The sequence below is a fragment of the Neofelis nebulosa genome, chromosome 10 (assembly GCF_028018385.1).
Source record: "Neofelis nebulosa isolate mNeoNeb1 chromosome 10, mNeoNeb1.pri, whole genome shotgun sequence".
NCBI lineage: Eukaryota > Metazoa > Chordata > Mammalia > Carnivora > Felidae > Neofelis > Neofelis nebulosa.
The window spans coordinates 72,574,241-72,596,552 of NC_080791.1; the positions used below are offsets into that span (position 1 = coordinate 72,574,241).

The following is a 22,312-nucleotide window of genomic DNA, read 5'->3' on the forward strand; positions in this document are numbered from 1 at the left end:
ACAGAGATATATTATTGAACTCAATTTGCATCACCTAGAAAAATAATGCCTAGAGGTCATGAGAATGCAGTAATACCAAAATAATACTTAAAAGGTTAATAATATAAAAAAATAAGTGTCATCACATTGAAAGGTATATTAACAAAAGCAATAATGGCTTGAAGTTGTTCTTCTTTTAAAAGGTTACATTTCTCTTGGAAAGCAAGGAAAACTTCTTATTGCAGAGGACAATCAAACAGTGGGATAATTTGCATATCAAGATAATTAAGGCACATTCATTAGCAGTGTTCAAGAAAGATTGGGTATGTTCATGTAAGGAACAGAGTAGGCTCTTTCCTGCTTAATGCAGGTGGTTTGACTCAATAATCAAAGAGAGCCCTTTCAATCTCATCTCCAAATGATTCATTATGGTAAAGTTGCCTTTATGGAAAGCAACCCTATCCAAATTAGTGTGAGAAGGTAGAACAGGAGGAGTGAAAATACAATCCCAGCTTCCTCCTTCCCAAGCAAAATGCTCCCTATCACAAGTACTACCATCTTATTCAAACTGATATAGAAGGACCTGAAGATTCATATCTCATTCTAATCATGAAAAGTTCAAATTAGTCATGGAAAAGACTGCATGCTATATAATATATACATTGCTCTCACAACACGTTGCTTAGAAGCCTTATAGGAATGCACAGATTTCATTATTCCCGTTATCATACTGCATTATAGTGATGTATCCCAATCATCACTAGGCAAGAAGGAATTCTGTACAAGAAAGTGTACATTAATCAGAACCACTTATATAGACTGTGGAGTTCTGCTTTAATCAGAAAATTACTGGTGTCCTGAGATCAGCTTCCATTGATTAATACTGATCAATTTGATAAAAAGTCTATCCAAAAAAAAAAAAAAAAAAGATAGTCTACTGTATTCAAATGTCATTTGGATCCATCGAGAAAATAAAGCTATCTAGAACAGGCCTGGCTCAATCAGGTTGATTTGCTACACTAGATCATCCTAGATTTTCTATTGATAATCAAGTCTTATTTTAAACAATTATTGAAAAGTGACCTTTCCTAAGTGTTTGAAATGCTAAAGAACCCAAACTATACTTTGGTCATGAAGGAATATTTGCATATGTATAGTCAACAGGAAAAAAAACAAACCACAGGAGCAGCCTTGGCATCACAATGACGTGTACACTAGCAGCATATTGGTGAAAGAAATGAAAACAAAATATTTTTGAGGCATAAAGATATCACATAAAAATGAAGCAAATTAGGGGAATATTGGTTGAATCCCAGAAAAGATAATCCTTATGAACATGAAAGAATGCTGTAAACTGTAAGTGAATGCCAGTAATGGAGTTTGTTAAGAGATTCATGTTATAGTCAGTGCTCTGCAAACTCCAGCCACTGGCTCTTACACAGCCTAAAAGATTAAAATGAAAATAAACATGGCATATCTCGTCTCCTTGAAAACATTCTGTATACACAATTTTATTACACTGAGGAAAAAAAAATACCAGGGCCTGATATTCCTTGAACTGTCAAAATACAAAAGAAATGAAAAAAAGTCTTTGCACAGATGTAGCAAAGTACTGGATTTTTATATTTTGGCAGGTGCTCAATATGCAGCCCACATAATCACATGTTAATGACTGGAGTGTGTTAATCAGCATGCATACCTGATTCCTTCTTGCCCAAGGGGGAAAAAAGCCAACTATACCAGAGCATGTTAATGTTTCTACTTTTGATAAAGATTTTGATAATATGCTAGGTAAGAAAACTTTTCCAAAAAGTGTATTTAAAGATGTATTATATCATTAAGGTTCATAATAAAATAATTCCAGTTTCCATAAACATCAAGATATTTTCCAGTAGCATACCAGTAATCATTTTGTTTAATGTAAAGAACCCAGATTTGGGAAAGATCTTTTTTTAAAGATCTACATTTTTTTTATTAGCAGGAATGAAACACTGCACATAACCAGGGTGTAGAAATACAAAGATGATCATTGTGTTAACACTAGACATCAGTTGTCTGTTTCACTACCCACACCATGCAATAAAATATAGTTTTACTTTTTGGTTCAAATTGTAAGTACATTTCTGTCATTAAATTTCTGAAATAGGTTTAAAAAGAGACAGTACTATGTACTAATACAGTTTCAAATTTACAGAAAATGGGAAATCTACCACAGAGCTTCCTGGAGAACGTTGTTTCATAACTCAGGAGACAAGGGCAGACAGTTTTTCGCTTGTTACCAGAAGTCTAGGTTTGAAATTTACTTAAATTGAATGAATTTCCAAAATCTTAAAATGAGAGGAGTAGTAACTAAATTTTCCAGGAAGTCTAAGCCTTGTCAGTTCATGGTTCTTTTCCTGTGATTCACAGACCAAGCAGGTACAAAAAGATGCACATAAATCTTGTCTTAGGTGTTAAGATTACAAAATGGGACCAGGCAAACTAGTGGGTTTCACTACACTCTCTAAAGTACAGTCTCAATAAAAGTGAGAAAATACATTTCATTTGGGTGTTATTTACTATCTTAAATGACTAAATCTTACCAAAAACTGGCAACAAGTTTTTAAAATCTTTTAAAAGCTTAAAAAATTAGAAATCTTCTAAAATCCTACCACAACATAAATAATGGTGGACAAGGATTAAATCCTCACTCAAAATTCCTGGACTATGTTATCATGTATGACAACAGCTCCAATCCCAGTCACAGTACAAAGTTCACACCAGAATTTTTATGACTCAAAATGAACTGCATAGAACACTCCAGAGTTGATTAGCAACTTCTTTGGACTAAAAGCAAGAAAGGCAGAAACGAGAAATTGTTTACGAGCAAGACAGTATTGTTCCTAGTATTTATTAAATATCCCAACATGCCTATGACTATTTTCTTTCAATTACAGCAAAGGCCATCATTGGCATCTTTTATTTACAGTGAAAAAATATTTTTAAAACTTTTCTAAAAGATAAAACTTACTCAGGGGAATTTAAGTAGATCTCTAAAATACGAAGCTCTGATTTTCTGGGGCTGAAGGTCCAGCATGGTTATTTTTACTTAATTACACCAGAAATTGAAAGGCAGATGCATATAATCCCATTTTGACTTACATTACATATCAATATAAGCATGCAAGCAAGAGCACAACAATCTTGTTGTCACTTTTTGGATCTTGTAAGAGATACTGTTGGTACTCTGCCCACATCCTCATGGCCTGCCCCAGAAGTCACCTGCAACCAATTCCCTCTTAAGTAAAAAGCTTCTGTCCTCACATGGGACCATTTTCTGTCCAGGAACAAGCCTACCCTTGGCCCTCTTTCTTGATCTTCACAATTTCATTTCCTGTTCATTCTTAACTAAATTTCTGCTCGCTTGACTAACGTCATGGCCACAAGGCTTAAAATACTCTCCTCAACTTCTGTGTGAATCCTGTCCTCTTCAGAATCTAGGGGAACTTGAAGAATAACCTCTCTAATTGTTCACTCTTCCATTTACCCTCAAATTCTCATGGGCACTATTGCCATAATTTTCCTACTAGGTGTCCTTGTTTCTGGTATTATCTCCCACAATCTGTATCCTGCACAGCAGCCAATATGATTTTTAAAACATAAATCAAATCATGTTAGACTCTTGCTTAAAATCTTCCAATGGCTTCCTGTTGCACTTGAAGTAAAGCCCAAACACCTCACTGTAGCCTGTGATACCCCCAAAGTCTGTAGCATCTGACTTCCTCTTTGATTTCATCTCATACCATTCTCTCTCACACCCACTCCATTCCAGTCACTCTATTGTTTTCTGTTGTTCAAATACACCAATGAAAAAGGCTGCTGCACTTTCTGTATATTCTAGCTGGGTGTCTTCCCCCAAATTTCTGCATAGTTTGTTCCTTCTCATTCAAATCTCAACTCAAAAGTCACACCTTCAAAAAGACCTTCTGGACTGTTTAGTCATTCTTGATCACATTTTCTTATTTAATTTTCTTTATTCCACTTATCATTGTCTGACATTGGCTCACTCTGTGAAACTTCTTTATTGTCTGTAATACTACTAGAAGTTCCAGGATAGCAGGGCTCTTTCCTGATTTATTCATAAGAAAGTCCCTGTGCCTGGAACTTAGTAGGAGCTATATATTCAAGTAATCTTTAGGAGACAATGGTTACACACAGTATCATACTTCCAGTCACTAAATATAACCATAAAATGTTCCTTCATCCTTGTTAACATTGAATAGAACGATACACTACACATTTTTTCCATGAAAAAATGATGTGAATTTATTACTGTCTAATGAATCAGTCCTTATGGGAACAAAAACACCTATCAGGAGACAGTGTCAATATTCCTCTGGGAAAAAAAAAGTACTGGCACACCCATACCATAATGAAAATAGTAGTGGCTGTATATAGTGAAAAAGGACAGTAAATTTTTATTTACACTAGCTTTTCAGCCTTCAGATGGAATTTATCAATTTACAGGAAACTTAAAATCAAGAAATTTGGTGTCTATAGCATAAGCTATTATAATTAAAATCAGAGCCTAAAACTTTTTAATCTCAAATTGGTCTTTGAATGTCAAACTCTAAAATTTCTATTCTCCTTTGCTTATGCCACAATGAATTATCTTCCTTGTTTGAAACTGTGGGGTCTCATATTTTGTTGGAACGCCACGTCAGAATAATCAGAATTTCAACATTTCAAGATTTTTTTTTCTTTTTTTTTTTTTTAACATTTATTTATTTTTGAGACAGAGAGAGAGAGAGAGAGAGCATGAACAGGGGAGGGTCAGAGAAAGAGGGAGACACAGAATCGGAAACAGGCTCCAGGCTCTGAGCTGTCAGCACAGAGCCCGACGCGGGGCTCGAACCCACAGACTGAGATCATGACCTGAGCCGAAGTCGGATGCCCAACCTACTGAGCCACCCAGGCGCCCCAAGATTTTTTTTTTCTAATCAGGAAGTGGGGATTAGCAGAACTTCTCTGCTTTGTCTTTACCCCCTCTTTACAGTAAAGCTCTTCTGTGGTCTTAATATTTCAGAGTTAAACCCTTCCTGAACCCAGGAGATAAGAAATTTTTGTTTCTTACTGTTCATGAGTGAAGGCCATCAAAAAAATTAATAACTGGAAACTGAATAGGTGCTAATAGAATTTGTGTTACTGTTTTTTACTTTAAAATTTTATTTCTCCACACCTATTTTATGGGGTTCAATTACAGTGGGTAACAAGTATAAGAGAACAACCAAGTTTCACTTAACATCATGACAATACTTTTGGATTCCTAATTATTTGAAAGTGGAATGAGATAAAATGTTTATTAAATTTTACTTCAGTCATCTCCCCACCCCAACACATACACACACATGCATGCGTGCACATATACACATATGCATGTGCGCACACACACACACACACACACACACACACATATACACATACTCGATATGTAGGTTTTCAGGACTGCCCAGAAACCTAAAATCCTTTCTATTGTTTTTCTTCCCCATAAAGAAAAACTGGTTGGTGATATGATACTTGCAGTGTAAGTCATTACAGGTCTGATGCTACAGTTGTTACACATTATTGAATCTATCGAATGAAAAGGGAGCACAAAGGGAATTTCCAAATGCAGCTGCTATTTCTCATTTGTTAAATCCTTTTATTATACCATATAAGTACACAGCTGGGAAATACTATAGAGTGGGAGTTAAAACAAAATATTTTGGCTTCTAGACATTCAGAATACACAAAGGCTCCAGTGGAAAGCAGTGCTTGATATCAAAAGAGAGTGAAAGTTTGAAAACATTTCCAGCAAATATGATTTCTTTTATACTAATATATAACATATTTGCGAATTTAAACTATTTTATACGACCATAAATCCCTCTTAATATAAATTTGGTAAGCAAATTATTAATATCTATTTTCTGATAAAAGTTAGATCATAAAACTTTGCAAATAACTCACTGAAGCAATTTGGCACTTGCCAAGATACAAACAAAATTTTACAGTTCTCTAAAGAAGTAAAATTTAAAGGGTATTATTTCTGCCTCAACCTATATTTTTCAGCTTCATTACTTTTATTTGTCCATGACTATATTTGGCATAAGTGGTAAAATAGATCTTGAGTCCATCCTTTCTCTCTATCCCATTTGCCCAAACCACTACCATCTCTTAACTGGACTTCTTAAGTAGGCTCCCAATAGGTCTTACTCCTTTCACTCTCTCTCCTTCCCATCCATTCATACTACAGACAGAGTGATCTATCTGCAATGTTCTAAAACCTTTCAATGATTCTCCATTGCACTTAGATGCAAACCTCATTTCCATCACATAATCTATATGGTCTTGTTGGATATAGCCTCTACCAGTCTCTCCAACCATATCTGATGCTACCCTGTAACCTCATTCATTACACTCCAGCCACTAAGACTATCTTTCATTTCCTGATACTCAGCTATATTTTTCTCCCCTCAAATATTTCCTCCATGCTGTTCCCTCTGCTATTTTTACTCTTTCTTCTATTCTTTGTCTGGCTATTCCTATCATCCTTAAGTCAGAGAGGGCATCCCTATCCATCTATTCTAAATTAGGTTTATCCCATTATGTTCTCACATAGCATTCTGCTCTTTTTCTTCCTAACACATGTCACAATTTTAATTATATACTTATGTATGTGTGTTTATTTAACTTCTGTCCCCTCTCCTAGATATTAGTTCCATGAAAGCATAATCATTCATGTTTTTTTCCACCACAATACAGCCAGCACCGAGTAGAATACTGAACCCAGAAAAGGTGCTCCATAAATATTTGATGACATAAAAATAAAACATGGCCCTACTATCTTCTCAAAAAGCCAGTGGCAGTGACTAGCTATTTCACCCTTGCTATCTTGGAAGTACAAAAATGATTAAGTTCAATCAGAAAAACTTTTAGTCTTGCCTTATTATACTTTCTCTTTCCCCATGTAAGGAAAATAAATCTTCCAGTGTATCTATTAATTGTGTAATGATAATCCCCTGTGAACCTAAGTTCACAGTCTAGAAAAGTTAGTCTAGAAAAGTCTTATTTTTCTCCCAATCTCCTACTTTTCACCTACTGTTACAGAGCACTAGTTGTACCTGCAAAATCACCTGAGAAAGAAAAATGTCTGCCTCCATAATTTATGGAATCAAGTCTTCGACATTAAGCATTAAGCACAGAGCAAGAATTTAAACATAGGTTATCAGTTGTAAAGGCGTTTTTAAATATTACCTTATTTTTTTACTAAAGAATATAACTTTTCATGACAGGCCACTTAAGATATCTTTCATTAACATTAACCAAAAGTTAAGAAATGTAAAACAGGTTTTCAATTCCTACTCTAATAAAATATGTTAAGGTTTTGGTCAGTTGTAGATGCTAAAAAATTGGACATTTTTGCTTTAAACTAGACAATGCCACTTACCGTGGCCTCTGTTTTGATGGCTAGAGACAGAATTTAGCATGGGAAAGCTGGCTAATACACTCCCTGGATCTGATGTTTCTACCTTCAGGGCAAACTCCTGAAGTCTGATTGAATGATACTCAGGAGCTTTGTACGTCCTTTTGAAATTAATGTATAGGCACAAAGTGAGAAAAGCTTTATCATAAATCAAAAATGACCATTAAAAATGATAAATACCTGCATTTCCTCCACTGAATATGTATTCACCATATGACCTCATTCACATAGACATGTTTGCTTAATACAACATTTCAATGTTAATACACAGTCACGCTTTATTTGATCGTACCTATTTTGTGTTATTATCAAGTTTACCACCTTATTAAGAAATTCAGAGAGGCGCCTGGGTGGCTCAGTCAGTTGAGCGTCTGATTCCTGATTTTGGCTCGGGTCATGATCTCACGGGTTCATGGGTTCAAGCCCCACATTTGGCTCTGTGCTGACAGTGCGGAGCCTGCTTGGGATTCTCTCTCCCCCTCTCTCTCTGCCCACCCTCCCCTGCTCCCTTCTCTCTCTCTCTCTCTCTCTCTCTCTCTCTCTCAAAATAAATAAACTTTAAAAAAAGAGAGAGATTCAGAAAATAAGATAACCAAACCTCCCCCAAATTAAATTAAATATCTTTTGGCAAGTTGACCTAAGAATGTATAAAAAACTAAATCAGAAACCATTTTCCAATTTTTCCCAGTTACTAGCATATTAGTAATATTAATAATATACATGGTGTTTGTTTCATGATCTGAACACAAATAATTCTATGATATGTATTTTGAGCTTTCTCTAAAACATGTATTTGTGATGAGGCCATACTAAAGGACACGCTTAGTGACAGTGGCCAGATTTTAAAAGCTCACCATTCTTTGCTGAGACGACAGAACAGCGTCCCAGTCAGCATCTTGTTGAATGGTATTGACAAGTGTTGGTAGCTCCTCAGAGTGAGGTTTGTTGTGCATTATGGGGTGCAGAGGCAGATGGGAGGCCACATGTTGATCACCGCCCTCTTCCTTTTCCCTTGAGGTCAAATCTTGGGTCATGGCTTCCTCTCCATCAGCTGCACAGGCAAATGGAGAGGTGGCTTGCTTGGAAGACATTCTTCTGCAGGAGAGAGAGAAAGAGCATGGGTTCAAAAAATCTGTCAATGACAAAAGAACAAACCATCCCTTACATTTGACTAATTCAGGAAAAAAAGTAGGGTCTCTAACTTCAAGTTGTTTATGAGCTACTTTAAACCACTGATAAAAGTTCAGCTCATCTGTACCACTCTCCCTCTCTGCTTTTAACCCAGCAAACCTCTTCCTAGTAATTGCTACACATCTTCTCCCTTCTCCATCCACAAATGAAATTTTCATGGAACAGGTTTTCATAATGTATAGTATATGCATATGTGTATTTTTCCTCCCAATTCTCCCAACTAGATTATTAGCTTCTTAAGAGTAATTCAGTTGATGGCTAACAATGGGGGGGGGGGGGAATAAATAAGTGAATAAACTGGCAAATAAGCCAGTTTGAAGAATAATTTCAAAGTACAAATATCCAAATTTCTCTTACGCTTTATGTAAGAACAAAAGAAGTCTATGTGGGAAAATATAATCAGGAGAATTCACAATACATGTTGAAAGTCCTAAGCAAATTTGGTCCTGACCTTAGTTTATACCTTGTAAACTACACCTATGAGTGCTAGTCCTAACATTGTTTAGTGTCAATCTGATCCTTTTCTAAAGATCTTCCAAATGTGTCAACTACTTTAACTTAACTTTTAAGTGACATATTGATTGGCTGATAGATTAGTCTTAGGACAATTTTATAACATTTGAATAGAGTATATGAAATACCTATGCCTCTATTTTATATTAGAAAGTACATACAAAATTCAAAACATTTACTGTGAAAATTATAAAATGCCTACTATACATCATATTTTTTTTTTAAACTGCAGAAACAAGAGTGTCTGGGTGGCTCAATCAGTTAAGCATCTGACTCTTGATTTTGGCTCAGGTCATGATCTCAGGTTCATGAGATCAAGCCCTATGTTGGCCTGCTAGGGATTCTCTCTTTCCCTCTCTCTCTGCCCCTCTCCTGCTTGCTTCTCTCTCTCTCTCTCTCTCTCTCTCTCTCTCTCTCTCTCTCTCTCTGTCTCTCTCTCTGTTTCTCTCAATAAATAAATAAATAAATAAATAAATAAATAAATAAATAAACTTAAAAAAACTGCAAAACAATTACTGTGCATTCATCTATGTACCCACAAGTAAACATTCACTGCCTTCTGCACAAGGTCTCCATTCTATGCTTTATCAACATGATTTTCTTAGCAAAATGTTTAGAAACAAAACCATCAAAAGTTTATAACTTAAGAGACAATTGAGAATTTTTTCTAAAACTTTAAGTTGTTTTTGGTTTATAGCATCTTTAGCTCTAAAACTGCTGTGTAACGAAGGAATAAAATCTCCACCTTAATTGCTCTTTAACATTAATTGATTTCATACCATTTTTTAAAAAATGCACAAATCAGTTAACATAGGAAACCACATGAGCATTTTTCAAATTAGCAAATCATTAACTTGCTAGTACTGTTTCTACAGACAAATAAATACTGATTAAAGGGTCTAGAAATCTGAGATTAACAGTTAAATTTACAAATCTGTCACATGCTTTCATGAATATTGCAGTGAAGGAAATATCAAGTGCAAAGAAAAATAATTAAGTTAATTCCAATTTAAACAGTAGTTTTTATGTAGCAGCCCATGTTTCACATAGGATTTAACAGCTAATGCTAAATTTCTCACAATTAATGAGGGGGTTCAGATTTAGTATCCTACAGTGAAAAAAATTAATATAAGATCAGCTAATCTAATTATGCACAGTTCTAAATAAAAGTATTACAGGCTTTTGAAGTGCTTTGAAACATATTAAAATGCTGATACCTACTTATAATAATCATTCTACAAATAATAAAATTTCATCCATTAGACTTGATACTAGAAAATAACATGGGGAAAAGGAAGTGCAGAAGAACGTCTATATTCTCTTTGAGGGGAAAGAAATCAAATGCCCTAAAGAGTACTATATCAAAGAATCAGATAAGTATATTCTTGACTTATTTCTATCAGTACTCACAAATAGAAAAACGTATATGCATGTGTAGAAAATGTTACCAAAGGATGTTTCTTATTGTACAAGAATCACTGTAAAATCCTACAGTAACACCAGGCAAATTATAACTGGTCTGCAAGTTTATCCAGAGTTTACCATGAACAACAAGAGTGTTTTCATAGTCCAGATAATGATAGTGCCAATAATGTAATCATTCACATGGAAAACAAAAGAATGAATTTACTGCTGCTTTTAAAAACAGTTACATACAATTGGAAGTCATAAGGCAAAACTCAGAGTGACTTTAGCTCCCCAACAAACATCCTCTTATTATAAAGTGACTTGGCTCCTTCCAATAGCAATATCTGTGATTGTTGCTTTAGTATAAATTAATCATGACACAAAACCCAAAATGAAAAGTCTCTTAAGAATAATTTCAAGTATAAACTGCACCAATGAACAATAGTGCACAATCCTAATTAAACACAACCGTGCAGCTGTAAAAATAGACTAAATCTGTCCAAAGCTGAGTTGAGTTTAAAGGCTGGTTTGTTAGAGTGTTTTCTTAAGGAAGGCTGGGCCCTCAGTCTTAATCAGCCAATAAATTATTTCCTGCAATTACATTAAATAGAAAATTATCTTCAAATGGGGAGTGTTAATTGAAAATCAAAATTCAGAGGGAAGTTTAGAAATTACACGCTGAATACAATTAGTGAGGAAAGGCTTCACCTCTACTTCATCAACAGTCTTCTGGTGATTCCTCCAGTGACCATTCAGGAAAGCTACCTATTTATAACATCACACAATTTGTCTTTTATTTTGCACCTCCAAATACAAATGTCTATCAAGGTTGCAAATAAAAGGTAGGCTGCCAAAATAAAGCAATATTAAATTTGACTGCTCATCCTCAGTTCACACCATCATTAGGGGACAAGGAGAGGGGGAAGGTAGGACAATAATGATTATTGTTAACAACCAAGGAGGGCATACTCAACTTTGAAACCCTTCCCTTTAGCAAAGGAATTAACATTTGTGTTCCAAGAAGAATACTTTACCATATCATATTTTATTTAAGTGCTTGAGTTTACTGTAGCTCTCAGCATGTTGTTCGCAGAGAAAATTGGTGGGCTTCTTTCATTGTTGTTCTTGTTGTAGTTTGGTAGTTTTGTTGTATTTTTAAAAGGAAAATGTGTACAAATTCTTTTTAAAACACAGTTTATTAAACAAGTCTTAAATTTACTGATTATTAGATTCAATTTACCGATTCCTTTTTGCACAATTACTTTATTAAAGAATGCTTCAACTTCCTGATTAAATCCTCATTCATTTCTTTACTTTGGCTTTCCCTTTTAAAACACTTTACTAGACCAACTGAACTATTCTGGAGGCTGTGAAGATACTTGACTTTTGGCAATGCCTTTACCATAACCATTGCACCATGGTTACTCTCCTTTAGAAACTCATAAGTCAAATATACACTTGTTTTAATGTTTTAAAGTGTCACGTGGGATGTTTACTTTTATTTTTATTTTTATTTATTTATTTTTTTAATTTTTTTTTTCAACGTTTTTAATTTATTTTTGGGACAGAGAGAGACAGAGCATGAACGGGGGAGGGGCAGAGAGAGAGGGAGACGCAGAATCGGAAACAGGCTCCAGGCTCCGAGCCATCAGCCCAGAGCCTGACGCGGGGCTCGAACTCACGGACCGCGAGATCGTGACCTGGCTGAAGTCGGACGCTTAACCGACTGCGCCACCCAGGCGCCCCTGTTTACTTTTATTTTTAATGCTCACATAGTAATTTTTCATTACCAAAACTTTCACCCCCAGCATATTAGAACAGCATCTTACTTTAGCTGCTGTCATATAAAACTAATAAGCAAAAGAATCAAAATCCTTGTGAGATGGTCAATTTATATATGACTTTACTTTGTTTTATTTTTGCACTATTATAACTTAAAAATCATTCAAATGAATTGTTTTTTTAATTTGTATTAAAAAAAATCTCCCTAGTTATACCCCCTGAAAACAGGGGTTTATAATGGAAGTGCTGACACAACCCTAACTAAAGCAGCGCAAATGTTGCCGCTATAATACACAAAATCAAGTTCTATTATTCTAAACTATCCTCGCTCATGGGATTTTTCTTTACTGTGCTCCCAGCCAAACTGCTGAAGCATGAAAAATTTAAATGCAATCAAATGCGCCCAATTCTACTTTACTAGAACAAGTGTCTACAGTGGTACAATCTTAAAAGGAGATGCAACAGATTTGTTTGGTGTTTTTTTTAACTGTTTATTTATAATACAGTGCATTGGAGATAAAATAAAAGAGGAAATTACACTCACATGGTACTAGTGTATTGACTACACAGAGTACATTATAATCAGAGAGAAAAACTACATTGTCAACTTATCACATTGGTTAAACAAGATGGTTTTCTGGGGCATAGCTATTATCAAGTAAAACCTCCAAAGAGAATTACATATCTTTGGGACACATGAAACTAAATTCCCATCATGTGTTCCCCGAGTTTGAAATGTCTCTGCCCAGAAGATCAAGTGAATTCCCAGGATGCCAGGACATCGTGAAGAACTTCAGGGCTTAGGACTTTTGGGAATGAGATTGTTGGAAATAAGTCTCTAGCAATTGATAATGTTTTCTAGGAAGTCAGTAGGAGTATCTCTAGAAAGATGATAATTATTTTGCTCCAAAACCCCAGTATGAAAGCTGAATGTCTAGGCCATTACAAACTTAATCAGACAGTACATTTACTTTGTGTTCTTTGACAAGAAATTAAGATTCTCTGGTCCAAGACTTTATAAAATGGTAAGGATGTGCATATGTATACATTAATCCCTCTGTCTCAGAAAATTAAATGTTCTAGAATTTTAAACCAGCCCAATCTGATGTTGTTAATTTTAAAGAAACAGTTATTTGTACATGTTTAAAGGTTAGGATTATTTTAAAACAACTTTCTCATAAGGCATCGCCGCTTGAAATTACTTTTTTTAACTACTGCTTGGGAAGAATCCATTTCAAAACTATCCTTTCGGATTTAGATAAGTTTCAAAAAGAGCCACTAAATTTATCGGAACAATATTTTTAACCTGATTTTTAAAATTTATTTCTTTATTTCTAAGATAATTATCAAATGGCATTCACTTTTTAAGTGTATCACATTTATTCAAAAGAAGCTCTGTTTTTAACATAGAGCAACATTTAATAGTTGGTTTACTTAAAGAAAAAATTAAAAATTCAGGACAATATTCACATTTACTTTTGCAACTCAGCCCCAGGCTACCAAGGTAGACTTATTTCAGTCAAATAATTCACTGTTAATTTAATGCTGCAATTGATCTGATACTGAGAAATAAACAACTAATTTTCCAAAAATATAACACAGTGCGTCTCATTTTAAGAAGCATGAGTAACAGATATGCTCAGCTGCCAAAATGCACAATACTCAGGAACCCTACAGAGGATGCCAGTCCACCCAGCCTAGGGCAAAAAAAATGATTTTAAAACTTTTTTCCTGTACCTCTAATTCCCCCCCTTTAAGGATTGAGGGGTGGGGAAGGATCCCAATTCCAGACATTAAAATGAAGACATCCCTTTCAAAGCTTTTCCTGTTTCATTTGAGTAAAGCCTGAGGGTGGTTGTTGATTCTTTGTATTGTTTTCTCCAGCACTACCTCCACTCCCCAACTCCACCCCCAAACTGCCCCAGGCTTCTGCCAGGTTTTTTTTTGTCTCTCTTTCATCTGGGGCTTTTGGAAATGAGTTAATAAGTAACTGAGAAAACTCAGAGAAAAAGAAGGTAACTGCCTCCAGAGCTGTGTTGGAGGGTTGTAAACCTATCTTTTAATGTTTGTAGTGGCTCTTTCAGAACATAACATGGTAACATATACAGACAATATCTGTTAGAAGAAAACTCACTGATTTGTGTTATCTGTCAGATCAACAGAGATGAGGCAAACGAAATATGCTTGAGGCCCTTGAAGTATGTCTAAGAAGGGACCTCAATTAATGGATTCTGACTTAGCTAAGCCTTCTAATTTTTCACACCAAAGCACAAAATTGTCTCCAAAGGCCTTCTGAGGTTCTTACAAAACAAGGACTACCTGGAACAGATTCTTCTCAAGTCATCAAAGTTTGTGTTTCTAGAGTTTATATTTAGCTGACAATATTGCTGTCACTTTATATAGCTTAAGACTGTTCTTTGGACTAGAGCTCATATGTCTTGGAATGCTTTGACTCATGAATTGTTTCTCCTGATAATGTTACATCACGTAACCACCTCTGTCTAATTGGTTAGTATCTGCTGGAAGAGGCAGGCAACCAGCCTAAAGACGAGCCTGCTTGCCTGACTGCCTATGGAAAACCAGTAATCATTACATGTGTCTCTGAGTATCCAGTTTCTTCAAGAGATCAAAACAACTTGACTTCATGTAACCTCTGTCTGTACTTTTGTTTATAGTAATATTGAATTTTTCTCACAGTTTATGTACCAGAAACTTGTTGGGATCTTTGCTTTGGAAAGCCAGGCCCAGAATTTGTAAATACAATCAGCCACTTAACAATACGAACAAAACCAAACAATGGCTACTATAAATACACACTAAGTTAGAGGATTTTAATCAAGCACAATGACTTTATAGCTCAACTGAAAGACCTCTATGTGGCTTGAATGAAAGCTGTCTAAAATAATAGCAGAATGAGTTTATTTATATATGCTTACTTTGAATCTCCTCTTCACATGAAATGAGAACCATAGTTTTTAAAATGAATGCCAAACATGTCTTTGTCAGCTTGAAACCAATCCTCTAGTCTGGAAGCCCAATTACAAGTGGATAATATCTTATCCACTTATTAACAAAAATCATAAACCAGAACAATAACTTCTCAGAGAGAAAGGGTAGGAGGCTGTCCCTGTATACTTTTCCATCCTTACTTCTATTTTCACTTTTTTAATATTGCCAGAAAAAAGAGAAAAATGAAAATTGATGCTATATAGATCGTTTCAAAAAATGTCACACATGATGACAGTGAACAAAATTACATAAAGAAGTTCATCTTTGAGGTTCTCCTTCAGCTAAATAAAGCAGCAATCCAGCAATTCGTCTCTTTCATGTAAATGAAATAAGGCATAAATTTCAGGTTCCTATCAAATAAGAAGAGGAGGAGGAATGGGGAGGGGAGAAGGAGGGAAAGGTGGAGAGGGGTGAGGGAAGGGAAGGGAAGGGGAGGGAAAGGAAGGAAAGGGAAGAGAAACAACCGTGGCTTTGCAGTTCATTTTCAGTTTGTCTGCTTAATGAAAACCTCATTGTACAACCCTGAAAACCATTTCCAGCAGGCAAAGTATTTCTGATTCAGCGGAGGTTACACAAGCATCAAAGCAGTTAAATATAGGTGCCAAGCTGCATTGCCAGGAGCTCTTAGTACTGTGAGTTAGTGTTACCTGACAGCTTAGTGAATATAAAATTACTTGTTTCTCCAATTGAAGACAATCAAATTGTCACCTTCCATTGTAATAATGCACAACTAGTGATCAGCAAAGTGCAAACATAATTACCATGAAGAAAACAAAAAATCAAATCTAAATCTCTCTACAGAGTAAACACATCTATCTGGCTTCCCCCAAAAAGGAGTGCATTTTAATACTGACAGCTATGATGCAATCTTTCTTATTTAACAATAAGATTTATTAGTCTCACATTAAATTAAAATAAAAAACAACACGAAAGACCAGTTCACAAAAAGCGAATACAAATACCAATGAGAGCACTACAACTTTCCAGACAGAATACAAGGCCTACAAATTATATTGCTGCCATTTGGGCCAATAATGTTAAGTGTATGTCAGCAGCACGTCCATTATAAAAACCATGCTTTAAGAGATTTCTTTCCAGACTAGAAGTCTTTCTGAAAGTTGAAAAAGACAGGTAGGATTGAACCTCAAAAGCTTTTGTCTTCATTTCTCCTTTAAAAAAAAAAGTTATGCTTCATTTTTGTCTTCTGAAGCGGCGTGTCTTTTCAAGATTGAAAATTCACCTAACAAAACTGATTTAGTAATCTCTATCCAAGTTTACAAAAATAACCAAGCATAGGGTACAGGTTCACAATTATTACTGAAACACTCAGCATCTGAAATTCTTGTCCAAATTTGGTGGCCCGATTGGTCCATTATGAAAGTAATTTCAGTATAACCCACAACTGGGTTAGTATTAAAGCACTGAAAATTTGACCTGTTTCTCCCATATCCTGAAGATTCCTAAGATATAAATACAGATGTTGCTGCAAACGAACTGCTGTTTAAAGCTCTTTTGGGGAGGCGCCTGGGTGGCTCAGTTGGTTGAGCATCTGACTTTGGCTCAAGTCGTGATCTTGCGGTTTGTGGGTTTGAGCCCCACACTGGGCTGTGTGCTGAGGGCTTGGAGCCTGTTTTGGGTTCTGTGTCTCCCTCTCTCTCTGCCCCTCCCCTTCTCATGTTCTGTCTCTCTCTCTCCCTCTGTCTCTCTTTCAAAAATAAGTAAACATTAAAAAAAAATTTTTAAACGCTCTTTTTGTAAAGTGATTTTATATCTAACTCAAAAGTTAAAACATTCAGATTTACATCATTCCTTCCACTATGGAAAAAACTAGCCCATTCTGAAAACACTCCACACATAGGGGCTTTCTTCTTTCATCGATAATGCCCTCCTTTTTTTTTTTTTTTTAATGTTTATTTACCCTTGAGAGAGAGAGAGAGAGAGAGAGCAGGGAGGGGGAGAGAGAGAGGGAGACACAGAATCAGTAGCAGGCTCCTGGCTCTGAGCTGTCAGCACAGAGCCCAAAGCAGGGCTTGAACCCATGAATCATGAAATCATGACCTGAGCCGAAGTCAGATGTTTAACCAACTGAGCCACCGAGGCACCCCATAATGCCCTCCTTTTTTATCAATGGCCCACCAGCCATTGCCTTATATTCCATTTTTACTTGATACTTGTGTTCTAAATATCATTTTTAATCCTCCAACACATATACAAAAATGGGTCAGTTGAGGGAGAGGGAGAAGCACCGCACTAGAGTGCAAGTGGCATGAATCAGAATCCATCACAACATTAGATTCCCTGAGCTTGAATCTTCACATATGAACTTAGACATTTCATCCTTTATAAATCTGAAATGACCAGCCCATCTTACACTGCGTTTTTATTCCACCACTACCCCTTTTTAGAATGGAAGCATGGTTTGGGGCGCGTGGGTGTCTCAGTCAGTTGAGCATCTGACTTTGGCTCAGGTCATGATCTCACAGCTCGTGAGTTTGAGCCCTGTGTCAGGCTCTGTGCTGACAGCTCAGAGCCTGGAGCCTGCTTCGGATTCTGTGTCTCCATCTCTATCTCTGTCCCTCCTGTGCTCTCTCTCTCTCTCTCTCTCTCTCAAAAATAAATAAAACATAAAAAAAAAATTTTTAATAAATAAGTAAATAAACATTAAAAAAATTTAGAATGGAAGCCTGGAGAAAAGGGTGAGATAAAGGCACTGGATTGACTGTGTAGCTAAATCAGAAGCGGAATGAGGATAGGAGAAAAAAAGGAAAGCGAAAGTCCAATCTCCAGTTGCAAGTTTTATTGTGATTTCAGATAAATTTCACATCATTAAAAGAAGTCTGAGTTTGAGAAATAAGACTGTTTTGGAAAAGATCTTTTTCCTTGACCTTGCCAACTTTCAAGTCACATAATAAAGCTTCCCCCGCCCCACCCTGGCCCAAGAAACCCTACTTATAAGCTTAACAAAATAAAAACCTCCAGGCACAGAGGGGATGCCATCAGTGTTTTTTGAACTTCAGTGATGAGAACTTAATACATTCCTAAAATATGCTCCTGCAGAATATTCCTTGCAATATAGTAATAATAAAAAAAGGATCAACAAGAGGAAGAAAAAAAAAAAAAAAAACCTGTTGTCATAGAATGTCTTCTAGTCCCAAGGAGATAAATGCTTGCAAAGATATTATCATAAGCTTATAGAAAGAAACTAGAAAATATTAAAGGAAGAAAAATAAAAAATATTAAAAGATTTTGTTTTATTTAAAAAAAAAAAAGCCTATTCTGTATATTCCACGAGACTAGGGATCATGTCTGTCTTGTTCTTTCCTGGATTGTCAATGCCCCACACAGTGCACACACATTGTAGACAATCAGCATTGTCTACATATCATCTAAAATTGGAAAGAAAGAGAAAGGGAAAATCAGAGAGGGAGAGATGAGCAAACAGCTTATTTTTCAAACTTAAGGTGAATACATAATCACAGAAAATACCACTCATATGTTAATGCTGCCAACTTAAACATTATTCTTTCTCTATGCTCTTTTTGTCAAACATCCCATTCCCTAATATTTAAATCATATAATTTTTATATTTATATACCCAACACTGAGCTCTCTCTCATCATCCTGAAATACAACAGTCCTCAAATGACTGCTAGACATTTATACCAAGATGTACTCTGCTATGTCATATTCAACAAACTTAAAATTAGTTTCATCATTATTTTCCTCAACACTCTCCCTCATTCACTCACACCCAGAAAAGCATCATTCTCGGAATCATCCAATTCAAAACATGACACTGCATCTGTCTCCTCTTTTATTCTTGTTCCTCAGTGCCAGCCTGTCATTAAATGCCACCAAGTATTCCTTAATAAAATTTCTTCTGCTCACACCTTCTTACCATGCTCATAATCACCTGAGTATTGGGCTTTATTACACCTCACACCTAGACTCTTGCAGCAGGCTCTAAACTGGTTTCCCTAATTTCATCCCCCAGCCCCTCTAAATCAATCTTACTGCCACTCCCTTTATCAAGCCACTCTTTTGATCAAGAAACATCAGTGGCTTTCCCCTGATGACAGAAAAAAAAATGTCTAACCTCTTGACTCTGGCATTCAAGGCCCTCCATCCAGATCCAACCAATTTTTCTAAATTTATCTTCTATTATTCTACACTGTAACCTTCTATTCTGACTATACTGATACACTTAGACTTCACTTATTGCTGCCTCCTTATCTTTGCTCTGCCTGCCTCCCCCTACTTCCCTCACCCACCTTTCTTATTACTAGGAAACCACAGGAGACTATTCCCAGGAACTATGATCCACATTTCTAATCACTTCTAATAAGTGCTCTGAAAATTCATTTTTTATGTCACTCATTCAACACTTAATGCATACTATCTTACATAATGTTTTTAAAGAGTGTAATATCATTGTATTTCTTAAGACTAATCCCAACCAGATTACAAACTTTTCAAGGGCAAGGACAAAATCCTAGCTTCTCTGCATTCCCACAAGTACCTAGTATAATATTTCACATAAAGAAAACACTCAATAAATATTATTTTCCCAATTACTTAAGTATTATTAAATGAATTGGCAGAAATAAATTTAGAGGATTATACTTAACCAGAGGATTTAAAGCAAAGCCTCTAGGTTTCTGTACCTAACTTGATTTTACAGGGCTATTGCCTCTTCTCCCATCCTTGGCCAAAAAAATTCATTTCATACCTTAAAAGTACTACATATTCTATGCCAACCCCCCCCCCCAACCAAATCATCAATCTATGTTGATAGAAACATTAGGAAGATGGATAGATGGACAGATGGATGGATGGATGGATGGATGGATGGATGGATGGATGATGTTAGAGAGTAGCTGAAAAGATACATGAATAGTATTTACTATATGCTTGAAAGTATAAGTCACTGTACTGAGAGCATTGCTACATGTATTACTTCATTTAGTTCTCAGAACAGTTCTAGCATTTAGATAATGTCACTGATCCTGTTTTACAGATAAGGAAACAAAATCAACAAAAAAAAAATTTTTTTTTAATTAAAATTTGCCTAGGGGTGCCTGGGTGGCTCAGTCAGTTAAGCATCTGACTCCTGGTTTAGGCTCAGGTCATGATATCGTGGTTCCTGAGTTTGAGCCCCACATTGGGCTCTGTGCTAACAGTGCAGGGCCTGCTTGTGATTCTCTCTCTTTCTCTCTCTCTCTCTCTCTGTCTCTTTCTGCCCCTCCCTCACTCACGCTGTCTCTGTCTCTCTCAAAATAAATAAATAAACTTTTTCTAAAAAATTAAAATTTGCCTAAAGTCACACCTCATAAATACAAAAGGCAAAATCTGAACTCAAGTGATCTAACTCCAGGACAGATGCTGTTAGAATTAAAGGTAACTGACAGTAAATCTAAATTAAATAATTAACTATTTTCAATTATCTGAATTTTTCTTTACTAACTTATATACTTCCCATAGAATTTTATCTTTAACATTCCAGAATATTCCAGTTAGATATTCCAGATACTCATTTTATCCAAGCTTAGTCAAAGGACTTGCTATCTTTTTCCTTCCCTTCTACCTCTAGGGTTGAAGGTGTCTAATTACTGGTTAACAACTATTAAGAAGAAAAGAAAAGAACAACGAAAAGAAAAGAAAAAGAAAGAGAAAAAAGGAGAGCAGCCAACCCTCTAACCAAGCCATTTGACTCTCATTCTGAACAGTTTGACAACAAAATTGGTTGTGGAAGTAGTTAAAGACATTGGCACACAAAGCTGAGAGGTTCACTGTAGTTTTATATGATAAATTTCCTAACAAATATTTGTTGCTACTATCCATCTTTTCCCTAGCTTGCTTTTCTTGGTCAGTCTAGATGGTCAACATTTAATTATATTCTTATACAGACAATTGTGAGATAAAATAAAGGTGTCACTGCCCATTCATTTCAAGATCCAGAGAAATGTGAGATCCAATTTCAACCTTCCAGCTCTTACCAAAAAGGCCACACCAGAAGCATCAGATACAACTGCAGCTGTCTCATCACAAAAGGTGTTGAGGACAGTCTTGAGAAAAAAATGAAATGAGGTACTTGAGCAGTATATATTTAACACATGGCCCATCTAGAGCTCATTTCAGGGAATACCAAGTAACTTAGATATCCTCTTAAAATCTGACTACCATATAACATTATATATACCCTGACTTCTGGGGGAAAGAAATAGAAAAAACTCATACACAAGGACCTACATTTTTATAAGTTGTAATTGAATGTGAAAGCTGAGGCAGGGTTTTCACCACTAACCCAAATGTCCACATTTTTTGTACACACCAAACAGTCTAGTTGCATAAGTAACTAAATGGTAGTTATCTTGTATTTCTCCCTCCTTACCTTCATCATCCCCCCCTTCCTTATAGCTATTTGCTACAAATTTCTCACTTGCATTTGCTGGTAACATATTATCATAAACAGCTAAAGGAGACCATGAGAGTCCAATTGTTCTCATGAATCATTGCACAAAATTGTTTGAACTATCATTACAAAAGGCAAGTATGACTACCCACTGTCTTGCATACTAAGGGATTCTTTACCAGGTACCTAGTACACACCTATCAAGCCACAGAATTTCTAGTTCTCCCAAGCTTTGTTATGGGAAAGAATATTGCGTTTTTTATCCAATTCTTTTTTCTCATCTCATATAAGCACTGCCTCACAGTTTCCCAAAATTGAAAAACTTTTACAATTATCATGCCTAATCTACTGAATTTTTAAATTTCTTCAAAAGTAAATCTTTGATTTGCATCCAACATGTCTAGAACTTTTCTGGTAAACTGCTACCAGCCTTAACAGAATCTACTGCCAGAAGGAAAAGTGTGGTGTCCTGGAAGATTTAGAGATTTAAATCTCAGACCTCTCTTTGACTAGAT

General features: G+C 35.8%; 1 protein-coding gene across 26 annotated transcripts in view; it reads right to left on the reverse strand.

Moving 5' to 3' along the window:
* SOX6 (SRY-box transcription factor 6) overlaps nucleotides 1-22,312 on the reverse strand; it is a 693,774-nt gene that overhangs the window by 350,356 nt on the left and 321,106 nt on the right. For 25 of the 26 annotated variants that reach the window (XM_058688340.1, XM_058688339.1, XM_058688348.1 and 22 more), the window contains one exon: nucleotides 8,338-8,578. In XM_058688340.1, the coding sequence (XP_058544323.1) occupies nucleotides 8,338-8,574 (237 nt within the window). In that variant the 5' untranslated portion in view covers nucleotides 8,575-8,578. Of the gene's footprint in view, nucleotides 1-8,337; nucleotides 8,579-11,628; nucleotides 11,648-22,312 lie in introns of those variants that run through there. The other variant, XM_058688350.1, reaches the window with a different exon arrangement.